Source organism: Pseudorasbora parva, chromosome 16, assembly GCF_024679245.1.
Source record: "Pseudorasbora parva isolate DD20220531a chromosome 16, ASM2467924v1, whole genome shotgun sequence".
NCBI classification, from domain to species: domain Eukaryota; kingdom Metazoa; phylum Chordata; class Actinopteri; order Cypriniformes; family Gobionidae; genus Pseudorasbora; species Pseudorasbora parva.
In genome coordinates, this window is record NC_090187.1 from 30,979,217 (window position 1) to 31,005,449 (window position 26,233).

The 26,233-nt window shown below is 39.5% G+C and overlaps 1 protein-coding gene across 1 annotated transcript in view; it reads left to right on the forward strand.

The window, feature by feature from the left end:
• Positions 1 to 26,233, forward strand: part of cdh13 (cadherin 13, H-cadherin (heart)) — a 486,341-nt gene that overhangs the window by 216,494 nt on the left and 243,614 nt on the right. Inside the window, exon 5 of the mRNA XM_067420253.1 lies at positions 2,760 to 2,912. Within this exon, the coding sequence (XP_067276354.1) occupies positions 2,760 to 2,912 (153 nt within the window). The remainder of the gene's footprint in view (positions 1 to 2,759; positions 2,913 to 26,233) is intronic.

Sequence of the window (26,233 nt, forward strand, 5' to 3'; positions counted from 1 at the left end):
TAATCATTGTACTTCAAAAAACAAACAAAAAAAAAACAGAAAACTAAATATTAACCTTCCTTCCTTCCTTCCTTCCTTCCTTCCTTCCTTCCTTCCTTCCTTCCTTCCTTCCTTCCTTCCTTCCTTCCTTCCTTCCTTCCTTCCTTCCTTCCTTCCTTCCTTCCTTCCTTTCATCCATCCATCCAACCACCCTCCCTCCATCCCCCCATCCATCCATCCATCCGTCCATCTATCTATCTATCTATCTATCTATCTATCTATCTATCTATCTATCTATCTATCTATCTATCTATCCATCCATCCATCCATCCATCCATCCATCCATCCATCCATCCATCCATCCATCCATCCATCCATCCATCCATCCATCCATCCATCCATCCATCCATCCATCCATCCATCCATCCTTCCTTCCTTCCTTCCTTCCTTCCTTCCTTTCATCCCCCCATCTATCTATCTATCTATCTATCTATCTATCTATCTATCTATCTATCTATCTATCTATCTATCTATCTATCTATCTATCTATCCATCCATCCATCCATCCATCCATCCATCCATCCATCCATCCATCCATCCATCCATCCATCCATCCATCCATCCATCCATCCATCCATCCATCCATCCTTCCTTCCTTCCTTCCTTCCTTCCTTCCTTCCTTCCTTCCTTCCTTCCTTCCTTTCACCCCCCATCTATCTATCTATCTATCTATCTATCTATCTATCTATCTATCTATCTATCTATCTATCTATCTATCTATCTATCTATCTATCTATCTATCTATCTATCTATCTATCTATCTATCTATCTATCTATCTATCATTCCATCCTTCCTTTCATCCTTCCTTTCATCCTTCCTTCCTTCCTTCCTTCCTTCCTTCCTTCCTTCCTTCCTTCCTTCCTTCCTTCCTTCCTTCCTTCCTTCCATCCATCCATCCATCCATCCATCCATCCATCCTTCCTTCCTTTGTTCATTTCATCCTTCCTTCCTTTCATCCATCCATCATTACTTTTATCCTTCCTTTCATCCATCCATCCATCCATCCATCCATCCATCCATCCATCCATCCATCCATCCATCCTTCCTTCCTTTGTTCATTTCATCCTTCCTTCCTTTCATCCATCCATCCATCCTTCCTTTTATCCTTCCTTCCTTTCATCCATCCATCCATCCATCCATCCATCCATCCATCCATCTATTGAAAATTTTGCACAGAAATTTGACCATTTATTGTTCAATCCAATATAAAGAAAAATAAACAGATATTAGTATTTAGGTTACCAACAGATGATTTATTTGACAGATCCTTCCTTCCTTCCATCCACCCATCTTCCCTCCCTCCCTCCCTCCCTCCCTCCCTCCCTCCCTCCCTCCCTCCCTCCATCCATCCATCCATCCAAAAGTTTGCACAGAAATTGGACCATTTATTGTTCAATCCTATCCACAACTTTCCCGAACTCTGACCTTTTCCAGGATCGCTATGGCAACGTAGAACACGCCGGTAACGAACTTCCGGTTTACGTTAGTCTGTACTGTTATCAGCTAAACGCTTGGTTGTATTATGAGGATTCAGGAGTAAACTTTTATAACAACGCTTCAGGTAAAATGATCACATGTCCCAGATGGTCGCATGGATCTTACAAGAACTTACTAATATCTGTAGCACTAAGCGATTCACATGAGTTATGCGGTGCACACATTTTGCCACTGTGGTAGGCTTGGCTGTTCCTATGATCCACGCAAGATTTACCTTCCGTCCATGCGCCTGTAAATCGATTTTATTTTATTATAAATAAAGGTTTATTTGTTTCTAGTTATTTATTTTGTTAGATATTTCCACTTTGCGGTCCCGCAAAATAATTTTATTTTCCCGCGACATGCACACAATAATATCTTGCCACCCGCATCCGCATTCACCCATCAAATATGATCCCGCGCCGCACTCGTTTGTGCTGGATCCCGTGGGAGTGCATGTCTCTATTTAACGTTAGGTTGTTAGAGCGGTCTTGCTAAACAATAAATCTGTAAATTTTTGAAAACAATAAACATACCCCTTGCAAAAAAATATACAGTTGTACTGCAGTATTTTAAATAGGTTAAACTAATATATTATATAAACTCAATAATTAAATTTACAGCAATGAAATTTTAATTTTTATTACAATGCACTGACATGATTTCAACAATTACAAATATTCAAATATAAATATTACTTCTACATCACAATTCTTGAGTTTATTTGAAGCTCGTTGGGCATTGAATGGGTGCGTATGGTGCTAGGCAACATGTCAAACAGGTAGAAAGTAGGTTTCTGAGGTGAGAGACCCAGGCGTTCAGCGGCGCTCAGCGCTCATCAACCCCAGCGAGAGCAGCCTTAACTCGGCTCGTCCATCTGACGACTGCCGCTGCCTGGCAGAAGCCCCTCCCATGACGCAAATTCGCATCTGTTGTGTAGTGAATGAAGCGAATGGATTCAAAATGTTCACGCGTCCATGTTCGCACGAATAGCGGTATTTATTCGCGTCACTCGCGTCTGGTGTGAGCAGCATAACTGTAACGTGTGCTAAACCGGAACTGAGATACCGTCAACCGGAAGTATCGAGTGTCATGGCGACGCCCACTAAGACTCGCAGGAAAGTTGTGGATACAAAGAAAAATAAACAGATATCAGGTTACCGACAAATTATCTATTTGTATTTAAATGTGTTTAGTTTCAGTGGTTTCTAACTTTGTTTATGTGTATAATCCTGTCTCCTAGGTGATCTCATCTGACATGAAGGAAGACCACATCTTCCGTCTGACAGGAAGGGGAGCAGATCAAGACCCTAAAGGCGTGTTCAGCATCAATCGACTGACAGGAGAGGTGGCGGTTAGCCGAGCCCTGGACAGAGAGGCCATTGCGTACTACCATGTGAGTGCGATATTAAATCTGTTATCTACCGCGTTCTGTTTCCTCCACTGCATACTGTCAGTGAGTATGTAGTTAAAGAGCTCCACATGAAATCTGCAGGTTTATTTAAAGCACATCAGACTGTTGCACGAATAACCAAACGTCCCTAATCGAAAAGAAAATATGTTTCTGCTTCACTCCATGCATCAAGGCGATTAATGGCTGCAATGACTCGTGTCTCTTCGGCAGCCAGCGAGCATCTCAGTGAAGGAAAGCCGACTGCTGTACAGGATGTGGGACTACAGTTAGAGGAGGCAGTTATTCTACACAACGTGTGCGATATCAATGATGCAGCTGTCAGCTGGCCTGTCAGACACTTGGCTAATGTGGGTTGCGAGTTTGTGCGCGGACACGGTGGTCTGACGTTGACTTACTTTGGTTCATTTGATAGCTTTAAAAGAAGGGGGGGGGGGGGGGGGACTCTCTTTAAAGACCTCATCAAACCAAAATTAGAGTTTTGAGGCTTTTAGTCCATGTGTGTTACACTACAGCTCAAAATTCTGTGTTCAGTAATAAAAAAAAAATAAATAAATAAATAATATATATATATATATATATATATATATATATATATATATATATATATATATATATATATATATATATATTAATACTATTATTCACAAATTATACATCACATTGATAGCCTGGTCCTACCAGACTCTCTGGCCACTCTACATTGACAAGCGTTAACTTGCTTGAAGGCGGATACTCTGTTGAAGTTTAAAACTATCGGATCTGCCCAGAGCAACTCTGGATCTGCCATAACCAATCGCTAACATATGACGTATGTCATCTTAAACCACAGACTGTAGCGCATGCCAGCAACATCATCGTTCTCAGCCACTCTCTCTGTTCGCTGATTGGACCGGTTAAAATTTGATCGGAGAAAACCAGCGAATATACCGCAATCCCAAATGGCGTACTGAAATAAAAAATGTACGTAGGAGGTCGGAGCCAGGCTATTACATTGATCCAAAAGATTTATATTTCAAATAAATTGTTCTTTTGAACTTTTCATTCAAAATAAATAAATAATTACAATTTTAGCAAAAAATGGACCTGTATGTAAGAAATGTATTTCAATTAATCATAAAATGGCCCTGATATGTCACTAGACATTAAGAAATCATGTTCATTTCAAATACTCTGATCCCTGGCAACAGTAGTCCGGCCAGGATATTGTCATTTAAAAGTTGTTGTTGCAGCCCTCGACTGATGTTGATGTTGACATGTTGTGTTTTGGCCTGAAGCTCCACCCTACACCTATCAACCAATCACGAAGTCAGTAGTGTTTGGGTATCTGGGTTGCCAGCTCTGCTCTATTTACCACAGCTGCAGCTAAAAAAGTTCCTGCTGGATCTTGTAGCATATCTGGCAACCTTGAGTCAGGGGGGAGGGGGAGAGGGGATACACCTGCAGTACCAGTTTTGGCCACAATCTTACATACACTTCCTTTAAGAAGACCAACCTTTTTCAACATTGATAAGAAATGTTACTCGAGCATGAAATCAGCATATTAGAATGATTTATAAAGGATCATGTGACATCGAAGACTTGAGCAATAATGCTGAAAATCCAACTTTGACATCACAGGAATAGATTACATTTTAAAATATATTTCGATTCATAGCTGTATTTCACAATATTAATGTATTTACCACATTTTTAACCAAATGAATGCACCATTGGTGAGCATAAGATACTTATTTTATTTTTCAAAAACAAAATCTTAAAAATGGTAATGTAACTGAGACAATTTTTATTGTCTTGTTCAAGTAGACAATTTACGGTACTCGCCGATTTAAATTTTGAGAATTTATTGATGACTCTCATGTTAGACTACACAAAATGTAACATCAGATGCTCTCTAGAATAATGTCCCTCCCTTAACTATATTGGTATCTGCAACCATAAAATGAGGTCTGCGATACTTGAAAACATCAATCTGAAATTCATTTATCTTGTCAGCGGCTGCAGGACTAGAGCTTATTGGCTAACCCTTCGATAAATCCCACCCCTTCTTGTTTTAATAGGCAATTCATCAAAACATAAAAGAAATGTTGTGGTGTCTTTAACCCGAAAAGGTGAGACCTTTCAATATGTAGAGCTTCACCAAAAGAAAGGACCACCCTGTGGCAACTCTAGATAACAAGATAGACAATACGATTCCTTTGAATTGTTTGCTCGGTTGAGCAAGCTGTTACTTTGATTCGAGAATTCTGGAGCTCCTGTTCTCTTTCTCTTTGTGTCATTTGACAGATAAAGAAGGGTTTACCTGGTTTTCCATCCCCCTGTAGAGGAGAACTAAAGCGGCACTGCTTAGTTTGATATCCACATGTCTGGCTAACAGCTTTAATAAAATAAGAGTTGCTCCTCTTCCACCTTCATTTTGTTGTGCCCCACTGGTATCCTCCGATAAAGTGTTCTTAGTAACGTTTTTGAAAAATCTCTGTCAGCCTGACGCCTTGGCTTGTCTTTTCAATGAAAAAAATATTTTTCTAATAAGAGATCATTCCTTGTATTATTGCTTCTTTTGTGGAGCCACACACTGTTCTTGCTCAAGGCACATCAAACTTTAAGTCAGGAGTGGGTGTGTGTTTGGCCCAAAAGTTCTGTGAGAAAAGATGGCAGATTTCAGATCTTACTTGCTGGCATTCTCCACCAGCTGAGGAAATGAGTTTGGTTAGGGTTAGTTAATTAGGGTTAGTTAGTTAGTTAGTTAGTTAGTTAGTTAGTTAGTTAGTTAGTTAGGGTTAATGATAACCAATTGTGGGTCTATTTCTGTCAAAAAGCAGCAATATTTAAAGGGATAGTTCACCCAAAAATTAAAATTACCCCATGATTATCTCACCCTCAAGCCATCCTAGGTGTATATGACAGATGAATACAATCAAGTTATATTAAAAAATGTCCTGGCTAATCCAAGCATTATAATGAATAGGAAGCCAAAATTTGAAGCCCATAAAAGTGCATCTATCCATTATAAAATTAATCCCAACCCGATCACACATAAATGCGTATAAATAGTACGAGTGTGCAATGTCGTGGAATGTATATGCCAAAACTCATTTTGGCGTGCATATGATACGCTGTTTTTCGCGTGCATATGATACGCACTTTATGGCGTATACGCGCTTGGGTAGGTTTAGGGTGGTGGGGCATATATATGACACGCGCTTGGGTAGGTTTAGGGTGGTGGGGTGGGGGGTTCATATGTATAATACGCCATAAAATGCGTATCATATGCACGCGAAAAACAGAGTGCCATAGACACGCCAAAATGAGTTTTGGTGTATACATTCCACGACATTGCACACTCATACTATTTATACGCATTTTTGTGAGAATACCCTGTTAATCCACATGGCTCTGGGGGTTAATAAAGGCCTTCTTATGCCAATCAATGCATTTTTGTAAGCAAAATATCCATATTTAATAATAATAATAATAATAAAAATTCATTACATTTATGTAGCACTTTTCTAGGCACTCAAAGCGCTTTATATAGACCGGGGAATCTCCTCAACGACCACCAATGTGCAGCATCCACTTGGATGATGCAACGGCAGCCATATTGCGCCAGAACGCCCACCACACACCAGCTGATTGGTGGAGAGGAGACAGAGAAACTTTGTTTTAAATATGGATAAAGTAAAACATCGAATAAAGTTAAAAGTAAAATATACAGCTTCAGCCAGGCCGCATTTTGTATTCAGTTCAAAAACGCAGTTCAAAATGCTTACGCTACATCCTAAAAGAGGCAGTTAAACTTTTTCCGTAAGTTGAACTATTTATATTGAATTATATTTTACTATTACATTTTATAAATACTTTTATATATAATGTATTCCTGTGATGGCAAAGCTTATTTGTTGATTTGGTTCTCAAGACATATTTATTTCATTTATTTTTCTTTTTAGTATTGAAAACGATGTTCAATGTTGTGCTGCGTAATCTTTTGTGTGTGTGTGTGTGTGGAAATCCGATTTATTCTACTGAGTCATTTCAAATGAAATGATTGTAATTGTCATAGCAATTAACTATTTTCGACTTGGGCCCCGTCCACACGGAGACGCATCAGTGTTTCGTCCACACGGATCCACCGTTTTAGAAGCATGAATCCGATATTTTTCGAAACCGGGTCCCAAAGTGGATAAATCTGAAAACGACAATCTTCCGTTTTCGTGTGTATATTTCGAATCCGTATATTTTCTGAAACGGTGATGTCATCACAACGTCCAGCACAGTGAAAGAGTTAAGGGATACAACTACGGGCACTGGGCATGCGCACATCAATATCGCGTCATTTAATGACCGTATCTAAATTATTGTAAGGGTATATTTTGGGTAAGGGTAGGTGTAGGCATTAATAAAACACATCTGTTAAGTACCAAATGTATTTATTGTTATTTTATTGAGAGATTTTGCCTCACCTCCGACCACTGCTATACCCCTTCTAGCCACCACTCTTCTTCTCCGTTTTTAGTGTATTTCTGTGGCAGAATTACAGCGCCACACACTGGCCTGGCATGCAAACTACGTCGTTTTTAGTTGGTTTCGGTAATCTCGTGTGGACGCAGATATTTCTTGAAACGAGGGGAAAAAAAGATCGGATTGGGAAAGCTCTGGCTTCATGTGGACAGGGCCTTGGTTATCTGGTTTTGGTTGCATTTAGAACAATTCAGCATTTCTAGTTTGTTACTATCAACTCATTGAAATGAATGCATTAATGCAGCAAAAATTCTGCTCTGTTTAAACCATGTCATGAGACATCATCTTTGTGTGGAGCTTGTTAGTGTAGCTAATTCTTATAGCTAATAGTTTCAAATGATGATTAGCTTTAAGCTATTTCCAATGTAGCTGCCCCAACACTGCGGCTAGCTTTCTATTTTGGTTCAGGCCTAGTGGTCATGGCAGATCGGTTGTGTGCTCTGAAGAGGAGGGTAATCTCAGGTACGCAGACCCCAGTTGGGATCAAAGCCCTCACTCGGCAGAGCACTTGACATTTACATCTTCTTATCTCCTTTTCTCTCACATCCACACCACCCGCAATCTCGAAAGCATGCGACGAGCACATGCACATCAAAGCTTGACATTTTACAGCACTAATGCTCACACACTTCTATCTTGATGAAGGAATGATGCTAACCGCAGCTGTTTTTACATCTGTTGGCTGTCTTTCTGACAATGATAATTCTTACTTTTAGTGATTCACCGTGTTTTTTTTTGTAGTTTATTTTTTACAGAAACATCGAAACTGATGCTGAAAACCATAACTGAAAATGCGGTTTTGGTAATTACATTTAGGTAATTAAACTTGGGTCACACGTTAGTTTAGGGCCTTATTCAACATTTTGCCTCTACAAACTCCTGATTACTGCTTATTAATAGAAAGTAACCTGTTGTTAAACTTAAGTTGTTAAGTTTTGGTATTGGGTAGGAATAAGGGATGCAGAATATGGTCATGCAGAATTAATAAGTGCTTTATAAGTACTAATAAACAGCCAATATCCTAGTAATATGCATTCTAATAAGCAACTAGTTCGTTGCAAGAATTGGACCCTAAACTGAAGTGTTACCTAAACTTGGTATGCTTTTCAGGATGTTGTATTCTAAATATGTTTGGTCATGTCAATGTGCTTCCAAACTGTTACTGGTTACCTGTTGTAGCTAATCTGTGCTCCTATATGCATGAAATGGATGATAAAACAGCCAAAATCTGTCCTCGTGCAACCAAACCTTCTGCTTGACATGACGTTCTAAAAACAAACCAAACATCTCAAGTTGAAATATAAGGACGAGCGCATCTATCACTTGATTCCATTGCAGGGACTCTATTCTTTCCGGTGAAATCACAAAACAAAATGCACAAAAACATGTCCCTGTTTTTAAGATACAATCATAAAACATCTTTGATTTAGAACCTGTAACCTTCGATACGGTTTACAAATATTCTACTGCCAGACCACTAAGGAATTCAACAGTTATGAATACTGTTGCTCAGCTTTACAACACTCGCCCTTCTCTGCTTCATACTACAGTAGCAATAATAATTGCATCCATGAACATGAGTTATATCCCAATTCTTTTCCACTGACTGTGAGGTAAAGACCATGTCCCAAGATTCTGAGCTTAAACTTTCCACCTTTGTTTTGAATAGGCGCCCTCTAGCGGACGGAAAAATTACATAGTGCAGCTTTAAAGTTACTATGGGGCAATGCATTATCATTTTATTGCACAATCAGCCCATCCACAGTGCTGTTTCTCTAGATGTGCGTCAAAACTAAACATGCAAGCTTTATACTACTGGTAATTGACAAAAAATTGACTGTACAGTTTTTACTGTACCAATATATTTTTATGAAGCCTTGAATTTTCCATGTGGGCCAATAGAGCCGTCTGTTGTGCAAACAGCCCATTTCATGGTGTAATGAATTAACTTGCTGTCTCTCGAAGTTGCATAAATAATGCTTTAAAGCTAAAATTTGGTATTTGAATTAGAGGTATTGGTCTAACAATATTACTTATTTTAAAGAGAGTTTTTACTGTACTAGGCTTTTTAAATGACACTTTGAATTTGCATAGCTACATGAGTTGGTAAATGGTTTAAAACAAATGGGTAGGTTACCACAGAAAAATGTACAAAATTTGAATTTCGTTAGACCATTACCTCTGGTATAAATTCCTTAGATTTAACACACCCTCTATACTATAGTGGCCGAGAAAGGGAGCATTTCTGTTGTGTTGTGTACTACTGGGCCACCATATACTGGGAACAAGTCACATCCGATTAGTGGGCATTTTAGAATTGCAATAATCCACTAGCTCACCTGCTATGGCTGAGAGCCTTGGAGCCCCTGACCCTAATGGCATGTTGTTCTCCATCTAATCACACATATGGGCCAGTTCCTTTCTCGCTTCAACCATCTCTCACACACATATGTAGTGCAACACCTCCGTGCCGCAACACTTCACTTAATTCCCATGCCACACTGGTGGGAATAACCGCATTTTCCGGCTGATCCCTCTGCAGCACATCAGGAGTAATTACACCACAGCTAATTCCAGTCATCTCACACTAGGAGTAATCACAGGCATGCGGGAGCCAGTGCGGCCCAGTACAACGCATAAGGGGAGGGGGATCCAGGCCAGAGACTGTTTTTGCAGGCGGTGCCGCATCACTGCTGTGTATCTTAGTCAATGACTCTGCAGGACTCAACTCGCAGCAGTTTCTGGCAGTAACTTCTTACACTCTGCTGTTTATTTCTCCCCACTGGCATGTGTGTGCATTAGTTGCCTTATGAGCCATGTGAACAAATAGCATTTTTACTTTTCGAAATATTTTTTTAAATATCGTCATTTTCCTAAGCAAATAGGAGCCAAACTTACATGCTGCAAAGGTGCCACTATAATGTGGTTTTGGTTCCCAAGGTGTTGTAGTGTGGCCACAAAAGTGCTCTAATGTGATTTAGGGTGTTATGTGTCTGCTATAGGGTGTTGTTGCTGGTTGTTATGGTTGCAGTAGGGTTGTTGCAGTTATTAGCATGTTAATAAGTGGATGCATGGTTATTTGTGTTGGTTGCCAGGTGTTGCTGTGTGGTTTCTAAAGAGTTATTACCACCCATCCCCTTTTTTAGTGGCGCTGATAAGGTTCATCCTTATGTTAAGATGCACATTTGAGCTTCCGCAAGAACCAGTGAGGTGAATTTTCATGTGACGCAGTACGTTTGAGCTTCTGCAAGAACCAACGAGGTTCACTCATGTGTTATGCAGCATGTTTGAGCTTTATCATGAACCAATTAGTTTCGTTCTTGTGTTAAGCAGCACGTTTGAGCTTCTATGAGAGCCAATGAGGTTCATTCTTGTGTCAAGCAGCACGTTTGAGCTTCTGCAAGAGCCAATGAGGTTAATTCTTGTGTCAAGCAGCACGTTTCAGCTTCTGCAAGAGCCAATGAGGTTAATTCTTGTGTCAAGCAGCACGTTTGAGCTTCTGCAAGAGCCAATGAGGTTAATTCTTGTGTCAAGCAGCACGTTTGAGCTTCTGCGAGAGCCAATGAGGTTCATTCTTGTGTCAAGCAGCACGTTTGAGATTCTGCAAGAGCCAATGAGGTTCATTCTTGTGTCAAGCAGCACGTTTGAGCTTCTGCAAGAGCCAATGAGGTTCATTCTTGTGTCAAGCAGCACGTTTGAGCTTCTGCAAGAGCCAATGAGGTTCATTCTTATGTCAAGCAGCATGTTTGAGATTCTGCAAGAACCAATGAGGTTCATTCTTGTGTCAAGCAGCACGTTTGAGATTCTGCAAGAGCTAATGGGGTTCATTATTGTGTGTTACACATGAGCTAATTCAATATTTTAGCTTGTTTATTTTTTCTACACTGATTGGTGTAATTCTTTGTACAGCATCATGAGTAGTTTTTCACCAGGAATTCTGCTGTTAAACATGCTTGTTCTAAAAATAAGCTGAAATAAGGCAGACTGATGGCTTCAGAAGAAGCAAACACCATTACTGAATACAGTGTAATGACACCTTTGCCATTAATGTGTTTAGCAACTGAAAAAAAAGCACAAATGTCAGAGTGTATCTTCTACAGTGCCCTGAAACAGTTCAGACTTCTGAGGGTTAAAGGGTTAGTTCATCCAAAAATGAAAATTATTTCATTAATTACTGACCCTGAGAAAGGCTTCAGAAAGGCCTCCATTGGCATTCAGTACATTCCCACTCACAAGACCCATAAAAGGCACTAAAACATCGATACAAAGTACAAAACAAGATACGAAGTAAAACTTGAAAGAAGACAGACAAATTATAAGAGGCTGACAAATAAATGCCAATTATTTATTCTCACATTACAGCAGTCTACTGAAACTGTTTAATTCCCACTGTTTAAATTTACATCCCACAGATCCAGCTTGTTGGGAATGAGCATGCAAGCACCAAGAGACAGGCAGATACACACTCTCACACGCCGCATGACTATACAGAGTCCCGCTGACTCTCATTCACACATATATGCAAATACAGAGGTGCCCACACACATTACTGCACGTGTGTACACACACACACATACACATACACACACACACACACAAATCCCCCGAGCAATTCTTTCGTATTTAGGAAGCGTAGCATTTCCCCAGACCGACTAACTAACCATGCAATTGACATCTTAGAAGCTCTTTCTCTCTGCGAGAGCCACAAAGTGACTCTTTAATTACGTTCTTCTCTGTGGCGTTCATGGCCAGACTGCTGCAAAACACAAGGCCATGATAAAGGCTCTATTATTGGACCGGAATCAGGCTTCCGTGTCATGCCTTTTTAATGTCCTCAGAGCCTTCTTACCGCAGGGAAATCGCACTGTAAAACGTTGAGCATGAAGGACCTCTGATGAAGGACTGGAAGTTGTGATCGCTGTACGAACTGATTATAGAGCAGCTTCTAAACAAAGATTAAAAGAGCATGATTCTGTTTTACAACAAGATGGAAGATCAGGCAAGTGTGAATAATAATAGTAATACTACTAATAATATAATTATTATTAAAAGATTGTATTTTAAGCTGTGGTCTTTAAGCAAGCACAATACTCTAGATACTGTATCAGCCTTCGAAGCTAGGCATGTTATAAGAAGATCTGCAATTTTTTGGATGCAGTTCAACAAATTGATTTTGAATTGTTTTAATTGTTGAAAAAGAGTAGGGGTGTGACCCCGGCATCCTGGCCAAATTTGCCCATTGGCCCCTCTGTCCATCATGGCCTCCTAATAATCCCCCTCTCCTGATTGGCTTCATCACTAGGTTTCCTCTCCACCAATCAGCTGGTGTGTGGTGAGCGTTCTGGTGCAATATGGCTGCCGTCGCATTATCCAGGTGGATGCTGCACATTGGTGGTGGTTGAGGAGATTCCCCCCTTCAATGTAAAGCGCTTTGAGTGCCTTGAAAAGCACTATATAAATCGAACACATTATTAATTATTATTATTATGTAAATATATTTGTAAATTAAATGTTCAAAACTGATTTAGGATAAATATAGTTTATCAAAGAAAAGCCTTAACCTTAAAAAGCGTTAAGCTTAGGTCATTTAACTAAAATATACGGTGTGCAGAATTATTAGGCACGTTGATTTTCTGATCATATTTTTTTCCAGGCACATTTTACCAAACCACATTATTCCAAATAACTGCTATCATTTTGTATGTAATCATTTATAAGTGATATATAATTGTTCATGAAGGCTGGAAATGAAAAATGTTCAGGTGTGCAGAATTATTAGGCATGTTTTCTTTTACAGATAAAATGGGCCAAAAAAAGGAGAGCCCAAAAAATAAAAGAAAAAAGAGATTAAACATTATTAAATACCCATGAGAAGGATACAATACTAATGCAATACTAGACACTGCAGTTAAGGCATGACCACTGGACAGTGAAATGCTCATTGGGTCTGCAGGGTCAAACTAAAACAGGTGGCGAAGAAAAACAAATGTTAATTGCAAAATAATTAAGAATTAAGGTGAAGAATTAAGTGTGAACCCTTTAGTCTCCAGTGCTACCATTTTACAGAACTGAGTCTTCAGAAGTGCAAGGTGTCAGGATCTCAGAGATATAAGTAAGGTAAAGAATCCTAAAAAAAAAAAAAACACTTAATAAGAATCACAAGCTGAAGTGTTGTAAACATAAGGGCAGAGGTGGACAGTGACTAAGTACATTTACTTGAGTACTGTACTTAAGTACACTTTTTGAGTATCTGGATTCGACTTTAATATTATTTTTTTCTGGAAACATAGGACTTTTACTTTTTACTCCACTACATTTCTATCAAGGTCCTCAAAGTTGAAAGTTGTTTCTGTAGCAGCTTTGAAAGTCAGTGGATGATTTTTTTCTTCTTTAAAGGGGGGGTGAAACACTCAGTTTCAGTCAATCTCATGTCAATCTTGAGTACCTATAGAGTAGTATTGCATCCTTCAAATCTCCGAAAAGTCTTTAGTTTTATTATATTTATAAAAGAAATATGGCCTGTACCGAGTCTTTCCGGAAAAAACCGAGCACCTGGAGGCGTATCGAGTGGGCGGAGCTAAAGAATGACGATCGCGAACATAGCGGTGACGTCCTCAAGCATGGAGAAATCCATGGGTATCTCAGCTAATACAGATAATGATCCAGAATCAAATCTGAGGCAGAAATAAATTGAACAGGAGAAACAGCAACAGCGGGACGTCCGTCTCTGTGGTATGTACTGTATTTAGTGGCCTGTCAACATTTGTGTGTCTTAACTCGCAGTTTATGAGGACATGATTCAGTTTATGGACTACTGTATCCGACTAAACATTAGCAGTAGCAAGCAAAACGGTTTTGCACGTCAGACTAGTGTAACATAATACAGAGAACAGCAATGGAGTAACGTTAACCGTTAGCGCATTTGAATGGCGAAGCACGCGATCGTGTCGTTTACTGATGTTTACATACGCGACGATAGCCAACAGCAGAGACATTTGAAGCAGTTTTACTCACCGGCTGCTTCCAAAGCAGGACCGAACCTTTATCGCTGGGACTGCTCCGTCACTTCTTTGGTATGATTTGGTGAAGTCCTGTGACAGCAGTGGCGTGGAAATCCACTTTGAGACGCGACTGAAGCGATGTTGTGAAGCTTCCCGTCATTTCTGCGTTCAAATCGGTTCAAATGCAGCGCTGCCTTCCCGGAATGCTGTACTGAAGCGTTGAAGTCGCTCGACGTCAACCATAGGAATAAAGTGGAGCGCGGCGCGGACTATAATGACATAAGTGTTCACGGACGACTGGATCTGCACGCGCGCGCACCCTACCGGGAGAAGAGCCCGTACGGCCCATACAAGGACCTTCCGTTCTATTAACGTCAAGTAGACCCATACTCGAAAAAAAACTCCGAAACTTGCGAGAAACCGGAAGGAGTATTTTTAACACAGAAATACTCCATCAATCGTCCAACATTAGTTTTTGAAACTTTGTCTATGTTTAGGATGGGAATCCAAGTCTTTAACAGTGTAAAAAGCTCAGTATGCATGAAACAGCATTTCACCCCCCCTTTAAAAGGTGTTTGGATTTTTGCAGAAAGCCTTTCAGGAATCAGTTTTGTGAGTGCACAGAGACAGAACTTCTCTTAGCGCGCGAGTTCTCACTCGCTGTTGTAATGTATCACTCAGATGCCAGCACGTGTGTCCATCGACAGAAACATACATAACGCATTATTTTCAAGTTACAACCCATATTACATATGCGTCATCAGATGTGAGATGAACTGTGGTGCACCTTTTACACGGCACCCCTGCTCACGTCAGACAGCACCCCTGCTCACGTCAGACGGCACCCCGGTTGGGAAACGCTAGTATAGACCCAGCTCCCAACCCAAATTTGAGAATAGATTAACGGCGTTATTTTTTTTTTTATCGCCCGATAAGAGTCTCACGTTAACGCAGCACGTTAACACCGATAACGGCCCACCACTCGTTTTTACAACTTTCACTTGTAACGGAGTAATATTTGACCAGCAGTACTTTTACTCAAGTAATGAAGTTTAGTACTTTGTCCACCTCTGCATAAGAGTGACTTGATTTAAAGAACATGTTGCTCATCTCTGTGCATAACGATACTCTCAGAAACCATTCCTCATTTTCAGCCGCATGAATAGAAAAAGCAGAGAAACACCTAGTCGGAGAAAAAAAAAAAAATGATGAAGCCACCCATGCATTGATACAGAACATATGGGTGATGTTTTTTTTCCCTGTGTAGCTGCAGCCAAATGACAGTGCCGCTCCGCTGCCTGCAGGAGAGTCACATGATGATGTGTCGAGGGCTGTTCTGGTGCCTTGTCTCAGGTAGACAGACTCTGTGCTCGCCCACAGCAAGTTGGCACTGAGATATCATGATGGGATGAGGCTCGTCTCTCACAAATAACTGCTCTGGTCCACCGTAGGGCTGGAACAAGACCTGTGTGTCCAACAGCTGCTTGTTTGCCATGGACCTGACACACACCCTGATCCGCGGGGCACTGACACGCTGCGTTTGATGGCGGGGGAACGCCGGCATCTGTGCGTGTGTTTTTTCTGTGTGCGTTTATTTGTGTGTGGGTGCGTGCCATCTGTCCTCCGAGTAATTGCTGGTATTTATATGATCTTAATTGTATACTGAGCTCTGTGCGCTTTCAGAGCTAGTTTAAACGGAACTGTTTTAAGAGATATTAGATTTGAAACACGAGCGATCTTTGCACGGCAAACCAATCAGCTAACCATCTGTGTCGGCTTGTAGTGTTTTATGCGTTTTATGTTGTACTTATTGCTTTCCTACATCCGTCACTAAAAGGACCGTTTGTCCTCTATCACATCACAAAAACTGTCCTTTCGAGTGCAAATCCCGGACTATTAGGTTAGCTGGAAGGGGCCTAAGGTAATATCCCGTTGTAACATCAATTAGAGTTCTCATTATGTGTGGCCTAACACTAATTACTGCAATTATTTCCTGCTAACAGTTATGATCCCTGTAGTGGCGTACGCCGAGATGGCTTCTCATTTTTTAAGCATTTGGGAAATGGCACTTTTGGTCCACCATGACTTACTGTTTCCCCCTGCTGGGGTTGATCCATCGGGGACGTCCAAGTGCTTCCTCACGCATTACAGTAATGACCTTCACGGTTTCCACAACTGTGAGACCGGCGGCTTCTCTGTTTTCAGATTGTACTTGTGATACCTAAAACCAGGCCAGTGGTTGCATTTAATGGCACCCGCTGGTATTGCTGTCTAATCAGCCCCCTCCGTACCTCGCCAGTCACGGCCGCGGAAATGAAACATTAAACATTTAATGGGAGATTAAAACCTCCATTAGTCAGAAGAGTGCTAAAATGCTGGGGGAAAGTGGTCAGGTTTCCAGATTTCACCGTGTCCTAGTTTATCACATGAAGGTCAGAGCCAATCAACATGTGTGTCAGCAAATAACGATAAGAAGTGAAGCCAGCGCTGCATAGATTGTGTGATAACTGAAGGCTGAATGGATATTCTAACTATAGTGCTTGCATACAGTATTGATATTCCTGAAATGAACTGAAAGAATTAAACTTTATTCATGTGCAGGTCATTTTACTCATTTTTATCTGTCCAACACCATTTATCTATCTATCTATCTATCTATCTATCTATCTATCTATCTATCTATCTATCTATCTATCTATCTATCTATCTATCTATCTATCTATCTATCTATCTATCTATCTATCTATCTATCTATCTATCTATCTATCTATCTATCTATCTATCTATCTATCTATCTATCTATCTATCTATCTATCTATCTATCTATCTATCTATCTATCTATCTCTCTCTCTGTCTGTCTGTCTGTCTGTCTGTCTGTCTATCATTATATCTGTCGTTCTGACAATTGTTCTATCCATCCATCCATCCATCCATCCATCCATCCATCCATCCATCCATCCATCCATCCATCCATCCATCCATCCATCCATCCATCCATCCATCCATCCATCCATCCATCCATCTAATGTAAAGCACTGAATTGGCATTGGGTATGAAATGCACTATACAAATAAACTTGCCTTGCCTGCCTGCCTGTCTGTCTGTCTGTCTGTCTGTCTGTCTGTCTGCCTGTTGTGATGGAACGGCTGCCTGTCCATTGTTATCAGCACCACACTGTCCCTGAAATCGCCGTCCCTTCACCAGGTTCCTGACTGTTGTGGGTGTGAGAGAGAGGATGGGCGCTAAAATAACGAGAAATGCCGACGAGTGATGAGGCACCTGAAGATAATGAAGCCTCATCCCCACCGCTGTTAACGGTGCACTATGTAGGATTTTTCTAGCAAAATATCCAAAAACCACTAGGCCAGTGTTTTATATTTTGTTCAGTTGAGTTCTTACAATATCCCACATTTTTCCAGCTATTTGTTAATTTTGAGAAAATTGCTATTTTAATCAAGGAACCGGGATGTCCGAGGGAGTCGCCTGTCAATTGCATCATATCTGCGTTACCCTCGGTTTCCTCGGTTTTATTTGGCGATTCACGTTTAATTTAAGCCGAACCGAAACCTAAAACGCAAGCTTAGCTAAATCTTTAACGCTATTAATTTGCTGCCTTGCAAGTGCTAATACTTCTTTCAAAAATTGGGAATCTAGTTGAACATCCCTGAAAAGAATACATTGTGTGTGTAGATCATAGACTGTAAAAAAAATATGGACGTAGTGTCCGTGATGTCAGCCATAGGACTCGGATGAGCCGCTCTGAAGCTTGAAGTAGAGACGAGCTGGCCGTTGTCATCTTGCCCGGATAACAGAAAATGGGCAAAGAGAAGGAACGTGGGTGGATCTGAGATTATGCAATGACTAACAGACAGCGGATAAATGGCTATCCACCTGTCACTTGAAGTAACCACGCCCTTAATTATGCAGAACTTTAAGGCTTTATATAATGTAAACGAATGAGTTATACAAAAATTCACCCCCTCGCAGTTGTCATGAAGGGCAACATTAGCTGTATAGACCAAAACAACAATTTGTAACAGGCATTTTTTTTCTTCTGTAAAGATGGGAATTTTAACATGGGGCTCAATGAGTTTCTGCTCCCTTCTGGAGCCTGTCCCTAGTGGCCAGTCGATGAATTGCAGTTTAAGTTACTTCCGTTTTGGCTTCAACTGAAACTGGGGGAGATTGCCGCTTGGTTTAAATACTGTTGTTTTAGAAAGCATCCTCAGGCAGACCATGCTAATCGATCGGGCCTCCAGATGAAATCCATATGGCTAGACTTGTACCTAACCTGCTCACTGCTTAATGTGCCTTTTAAAACAATAAAGCCTGTGTTTTCCCAACCAGTAACATACATGTGATCTCAAACAACAAGCCAATCAGATCCAATGATCATTGAATGTTACATTATTATGTTTTTGTGGTTTTGTTCAGAGAGAGGCGTCATGAAATAAGTGTGGATGTGTCAGTGCTTAAATGGAAGTAGACTGGAGGACTTCTCAGGTCTGGCCAGTGAAGGCTTTATCTCAGTGGCTTAACGATGATGGATTCCTGCAAGGTCACTCTGTAAATTGGCATAATAACCACATAGCTTAAGAGGATAAAATCGATACGGACTGAAATGCTGCGCGCACACAGCAGATGTTTACGAAAATCTGTCCGAGCAGAGAAACACTGTTGACTTGTAGTTGTGTGTAATGTCTGGTGAGTTTAACTGAAGCTGAGGGACAAATTGTGTTCAGTTGCAGAGAGACCCTTTGATGATAATACATTTTGGGAAACATTTCAGCGCCACTCAAAACCCAAGGACACTTTACAATGCTTTTTAAAAGTTCAATATCTTATGGAATCATGCGTTACCTTTCTAAATAGTGTCACTTGAAATGCTATTCATTTTTAAAGGGTTTCCATTAATATGTAATACTGTCATTCTGTGGATCCATTAGCAATTTTTGAGCTTAGTTTAGTGACCTTAAGTAAAGCACAAGGTAATTTCAGGTGATTTTGCTTACAAGTAGTGTAAGTTGCTTATAAGATCAAATGAATATCATGTGATTGATGGAAAAGTAAAAATTTTGAGAATGAATCCATCTGTGTGTGAGAGAGAGCAAACTGTGTTTTGATGACACATTCAAGTTGTTAGAACAAAGTGAAAGAAGTGAAAGCTGTTATAGCATCTTACAACAGCTGTGCGAGATTAAATACATTTCGGAAATAAAAAATAATGCTGGGAAAGAAAGGGAGCGTTAACAAATATTTTCTCAAGAAGAAAACAGTTATTTGTCTCAGATAAGCAGACAAAAAGGGAAAAAAAATCTGAAGATTAAAGGGAAACAACATAAGAGAAAAAAAGACCTTTTTTATTTTATTTATTTATTTTTTACTTTTGATCAATTTAATGCATCATAGCGGAATAAGTGTCAGATTCGTAAAAAAACAAAAAATACAACACACACACACACACACACACACACACACACACACACACACACACACACACACCCTACCCATCACACAAAACGGAAAATATGAATCGGAAAATATGAACACACACACTCAGACTGTTTTGGGGGCGTGTGTGTGTGTGTGTGTGTTCATATTTTCCGATACCAGTGGGGACTTCAACCTGAATGCTAACTGACTCACCGGGACTTAAAACAAGCTTATAAATCTTACAGAATTATTTATTTCTATATTTTTTTTTTTGTGATAATGTAAAAATGTAGAACGTTTTGTGTGATGGGTAGGGTCGGGGAGTATAAAAAGTATAAAACAGTATAAAAAACATTACGTCTATGAAGAGTCCACAAAGGTAGTAAACCAGTCTCATAATATCTGACTGTACCTGTATGTCATCCTTACCATATTTATGTAAGATCTGAGTCGAATATAAACAGAATTGTACGGCTTTCCCCCTTTGTCTCCAGCCTGTGCCAGTGTGTATTAAGTATGCTAATCTGACAGTGTCATAGATTTCTACAACCACTAATTACCTGTAACACAATTAAAACAATGAATTCAATTTTCTCTGTTTGGAAAGAAAGAAAATCTGTTGCTGACCTGCGCTTTTTCTATAGCTTTGACTTACAGGATCCATTATCTCTGGCCTAAATACATCATCATTGTGTCAGAACGATGATGGAAACTCTTTTGAAATTAGTGGATCATCATGTCACTTAGAAGGTTCTTATGGAAGTGATGATTTGATGAGTATAAGAAAAAAAAGGAATGGAGAGGAGGGGAGGGATAAGAGTCTCTAGACAGCTCTCCCGTAGATGCCAGATCTTAAGATGTCTCTCCACTGCAGAGCCACATGTTTCAAGTGTCTCTCTGGAGACTCATGTCTATACACACACACGCACGCACACACACACACGCACGCTTACACCTGGTAAAGAGGGTCTCATGGGAGCCCATCTGGGCTGACAACAGAACACACACCAACCACACCTAATAACTTTTTATAAAATTATAATTGGAAATGTCTAAAAATGTGCTGCTTCCACACATTTTAGATTAGGTGACTAATAGCTGTGGATTTAAATAGACGTGTGATTTTTTTTTATACAGTGGCAAGGTGTTCCAAATAAGCAAACAAGACTATTTCACCTCTTTTTTCGCATGCGTTATTTATTTTTAAACGACTTGCGTCTTTCTATTAATTGTGTCTATATATTTCCGGCAGTAGAAATGCACGGCCCGTGGCCGAGCTGCCGTTTCACATTAACGGATCGGTGAGCGTAAACCAGCTTTCTTGGCATGAGGATAAAGGGGTGGTACTTTCGGGAGGGGATTTCCGATTAATCCAAGAGGCAGGTGGAGGGCTCAGCAGCAAAAAAAAAAGAGAAAAAAATATTTGATTGCGGTGTAAAGGCGCCTTGAATTCCTCCGATGGAGTGCGCCCGTGCGAGAAGAATAACCAGACAGTTGTCCACTTCATTTACGAGTGGCTTTGGAGATATGTCCAGAGACAGGTGATGTTCACCTCCGAATCTCTCTCCTCTTTTCTGCTTGGCTGGCCAGTAATTTACTGGCCATTGGTGAGCAAGGCACGCTGCCCTGCACACAGGAAACTGTCAGTTTTCTTCTTCACCTTTCTGCTTTTTCTCTCTGTGTTTCTCTCTGAAGATAACACCTCTTCCTTAGCCTTTCAAGTAAAACTCAATATGTGCCAACAGACACGTATAAATATTATATGATAAAAAGCAGCTCTTGTGTTTTAGAAATACCGCTTTGTCTTGAACGCTTCTTTCAAGAATCTACTTATTTGAGGCTTTGTGAACTGAATAGTTGTTTTTCCCATTTTATATTTTCTTAATGTCTTTAGGTGTCAGAAGTTTCTTTTTGTACAGACTCAAACTGAGAGACAGCAGCAATTTCTTTTTATACATGAATGCTTGAATCTGATTGGTTGATGTTAGTTCTAAGATGTGCAGTTATTTTTAGGGAAACAGACGGCTAAAGTAGTTCCAGGCAGGTATTGACCGTATTACAGTTCCATATCATTTCGCCAAATTATCGTTTTCAAAGGTCCTTAAAGAGTTAGTTCACCCAAAAATGAAAATTCTGTCAATAATTACTTTGTTTGACACCTGTAAGACATTCATCTTCGGAACACAAATGAAGATATTTTTGTTGAAATCCGATGGCTCAGACAGGCCTTCATTGACACCAATGTCCTTTCCTCTCTCAAGACCCATAAAAGGCACTAAAGACGTCGTTACAAAGCCCATCTCACTACAGTGGCTCTACAATAGTTTTATGAAGCGACGAGAATAGTTTTTGTGTGCAAAAAAACAACAGCTAAATAACGACTTATATAGTGATGGGCTCATTTCAAAACAAAGATTCGAACGGTTATGAATCAGCGTATAGATTCATGATTCAGATCGCCAAAGTCACATGATTTCAGCAGTTCAGCAGTTTTCAAGCTTTCGTTAATAGTTCTAAAATGACGTTTTGGAATTGGAGGCTTGGGTATAGATGCGTAAGAAGTTAGTCCTACACACAATGACGAACAAAAAAAAACCAAAACAACAAATAAACTTGAGGTGTGGTAGCAGAATAATTGACTCTGGGCCATTAAATTATTAGAAAATAATGTACACCTGAGGTGTAACGGCCACTTCGCTCCACATAACCACCTGTACATTATTACACACTGTCAATTATTACTTAACTTTTTTACAGTATTTAAAAAAAAATACTGTATATTTATTTCTTCTATCCAGGACAATTTTCCTGAAAAAAAAACGTTAATTTTTAGAATTACCCACTTGCTACCTCCTGTTAACAATTGCCAATGGTCTGATAGAGCCAGAATCCCAAAGCATGTCAATTAGCTAATTTACAGCCATCTCTTGACATTTTTGTGTAATATGCATCAGACATTCAGTGGGCGGCCTGTCTGTGGATGGGACTATGTAGTTTCTGCATCATTTGCCCTTATTCGTTTATTTATGGAGGATTCTGATTAAGAGCTCTCGCAAAATGTATTTTTGTTTCCGCTGTGTTTGCGTCTTTTACAGCACGTGTGCCTTTACTTCGGGGAGTTATTCCCTAAATGAAGATGTATTCATGCACACCAGAGTGGATTGTTTTGTCATGCCCCTCTTTAAAAAGTGGAAAAATGCCACTTTTCCTTCTCACTTGCCCCACAGGTCTTTAAATGAGTTGTGTTATTGGAAAAGGGAACGACTCTCACATCCAGGGACTTGCAGGTCGAGATCTGAGCCGGTCTTTGAGGCTTTCTCGGGCGGCGGCATCCACCGCACAAATGTGAATGAATAATGCCTTTAGAGAGGCAAGAGCCATTGCTCAAGAATGAAACACCTTCTAAAGCCCTGGTGACTTTTTTCAATGCTTTTCAGCCAGCAATTATTTTTTATCTGGCTGCTGCAATATCTCATTTTCACGTTTTGTTCATTTATTCCATCACCTCTGTCACGACTTCTTTTTCTTTTAAAGTCACGATAGTTTACCTAAGTGAATCAGTATTTTTTTTTTTTTTTAAGTGTTAATCTCTTTGTGTTTATCTCTTTTCTTTAATTTTATTTCTCCCCTCAAACGTTCTCTAAGGGGAGTTTTTATGGTAAAATGTGTTTACTCTCACAAATGATGTGCACTTCATACATATTCATGAAGATTAATGAGCCTTTTAAAATACAGGTAGTAATGTAATCAATAAGTGCTCAATCATGATGCTTTCGGCATTCTAAATATCCTCACAGTACTTAGAGAAAAAGTGAGGTTATGTTGAAAAACCCACTCAGTCTTGTCTCATGGATGGATAGATTGCAAATCAGTTATCGTGACTCATCCAAGCTGTTAAGGTTTATAATTGATCAGATTTTTGATTTTGGATGATCAGTAAATTAGCTGTTTAATGTTGGCATAAATATCCACATTAGTTGTATTGGGTTGTAGAGAATACTTGGGAACGTGCTACACCAGCACACTTTAGCCACACTGTAAGTTGTAAAATAAAAGCAAACACGACAGTAGAATACTTTAACATAGATGTTACATATATTGTGCATGATGAAAAAATCCTAAACTTGTTTCCAAATGACAATGGCTTGTGTTTTCACATAGCAAAGCCGTTCCCTCAGGTCTGGTTCCTCATGTTTCCATATGCCACTTTGATAATGGATGTAGTTCCCACAATCTCTAATGTACAAAGAGACCTGCAGTTTACAGCACTTGCACCTGGACTGTATTTGTAGCAAAACAAGATGCATGGCTCCTTCTTAACCCAGCAAATATGCTCTGTGCCAAGTAATATTGTGCTGCAATGAGTGTTTTGCTGTTTCAATATACCTTTTGTTTTCATCCTTTTTATCGTCCTGTTAGCCTTTCTCCTCTTCACTTGGCAATGAACAACAGAAAAAAGAAATGAGTCTAACACTCCGGCTAGCTCAGCTGCTCTTCGATGCCTCTTTGAAATATTTAAAGTCCATCCAGACACACAGCAGATGTGAACAGGATTTGTGGATTAGAGATCGTCTCATAGGAGTTCTCTGGCAAGATGTCCCAAGTCCACTTTCCTTTAACGCTCTGTGTACATAAAAACCTTATGATGTCTGCAGAGTACGACATACAACATCTTTTTAAGAGCAGCTCAAGCTATTAAACATTGAAATATAGGAAATGCATTACATTTAAATTTGCATTTAATCATTTAGCAGATGCTTTTATCCAAAGCAACTTACAAAATAATATATATGCATTACAGTTGCATTCCCATTAGATGGATAGTGGACAATATTTGCGGACCCTATTTTAACGATCTAAGCGCATGGTCTAAAATGCACAGAGCAAGTGCACTTTTGCTTACTCTATGTTTAACGACGGGGATTAATGCGCATGTTCTAACAGGATTTTCCCTATTCTGTTAATGAGTAATGGGTGGGTTTTGGGCATAACGTACAAAACAACAGTCACAGTCTCATCTCCCATAGGCACATATTAATAATGTACCCTTAAAATAACATGCAAAATACTGCGCTATTGACTTCAGACCAGGTTTTTGTTGGTCGTTGGGCAGTCTCAGTTGTCTCAAAAAAGCAACACGCCAACAATCCGCCTAAGCACCTTAATGGAGCGTCTATTCAGACTAAATGCAAATAGCGTGCCTTGTTGGCAAGTGCTATTCGCACTAGCTCCGCCTAACAATGCCTGGCTGTGCCTTACAAGATAAAAATAAAATAAAATAAAAACACCCATAATTATTAAAACGTATGACTAATGGATCTTTTTTTTGTCACGACCAACAGGTTTGAATACGCCTTTTGCAGAGCTTGCTCTTCTGTCTTCTCTCATCACAAATCACATCGGAAAGGCATTTATTTTCAATAAAAATTAAGAAAATGTTATAAATGTGGAAATAATGTGCCAAACAAAATGTTTAATTATAATAAAAGCATTTATTGGGTAGGGTTAGGGATTGGTGTAGGGAGGGCTTTTAGTGTAAGGCTGCATCCATTTAATAATTTAAATAAAATAATAATTCACACTCTGTTATTATTGCATCCTGTTAAAGCTGCAGTACGTAACTTTTTGCACTCTAGCGGTTAATAAACAGAACTGCTTGTATCTTGCGGAAGAACATTGTAGCCGGAGCTACTTCTCTCTGTTTATGTCTATGGGCGAGTCACACAGGGGCTGTGCTCCTCCGCAGCGGTACCTACCAGTCTGACCTGAAATAGTCCCAATATAAATGCTTTTTATACGTGTACCATAATGATTCAGGGTAAGACAAAAACACGGTTTGGAAAATTGATTCATGTTGTACATTCTCATTATATAATTTTTGTAAATATTGAACACAAAAAAAGTTACGCACAGCAGCTTTAATGTACAACAATTCTGAGGTGCAAATAGTATGTATCTGTCAAAATAAAGTATAAATTACATGTACATTTCAATTTATATTACAAAGAACTGCTATTTTATATGGTGTAAAAAGAATATATCACTATTTTCACTTAGTAAATCTAATCAGCTATTTGCACTTAGTGTAAATATCATCTATCGCTAAGAAAATATGTTGATTTCATTGAGTGTAAATAGAATCTATCACTATATTTGCACTTAGTGTAAATAGCCACTTCTACATTAGTTGAACATTAACAGGATGCAATAATAACAGTGTGAATTATTATTTTTATTTCAATTATTAAATGGATGCCGCCTTAAAGGAACACTAAAAGCCCTCCCTACACTTATCCCAAACCCTACCCAATAAATGCTTTTATTATAATTAAACATTTGCCTTTTTTATGTTT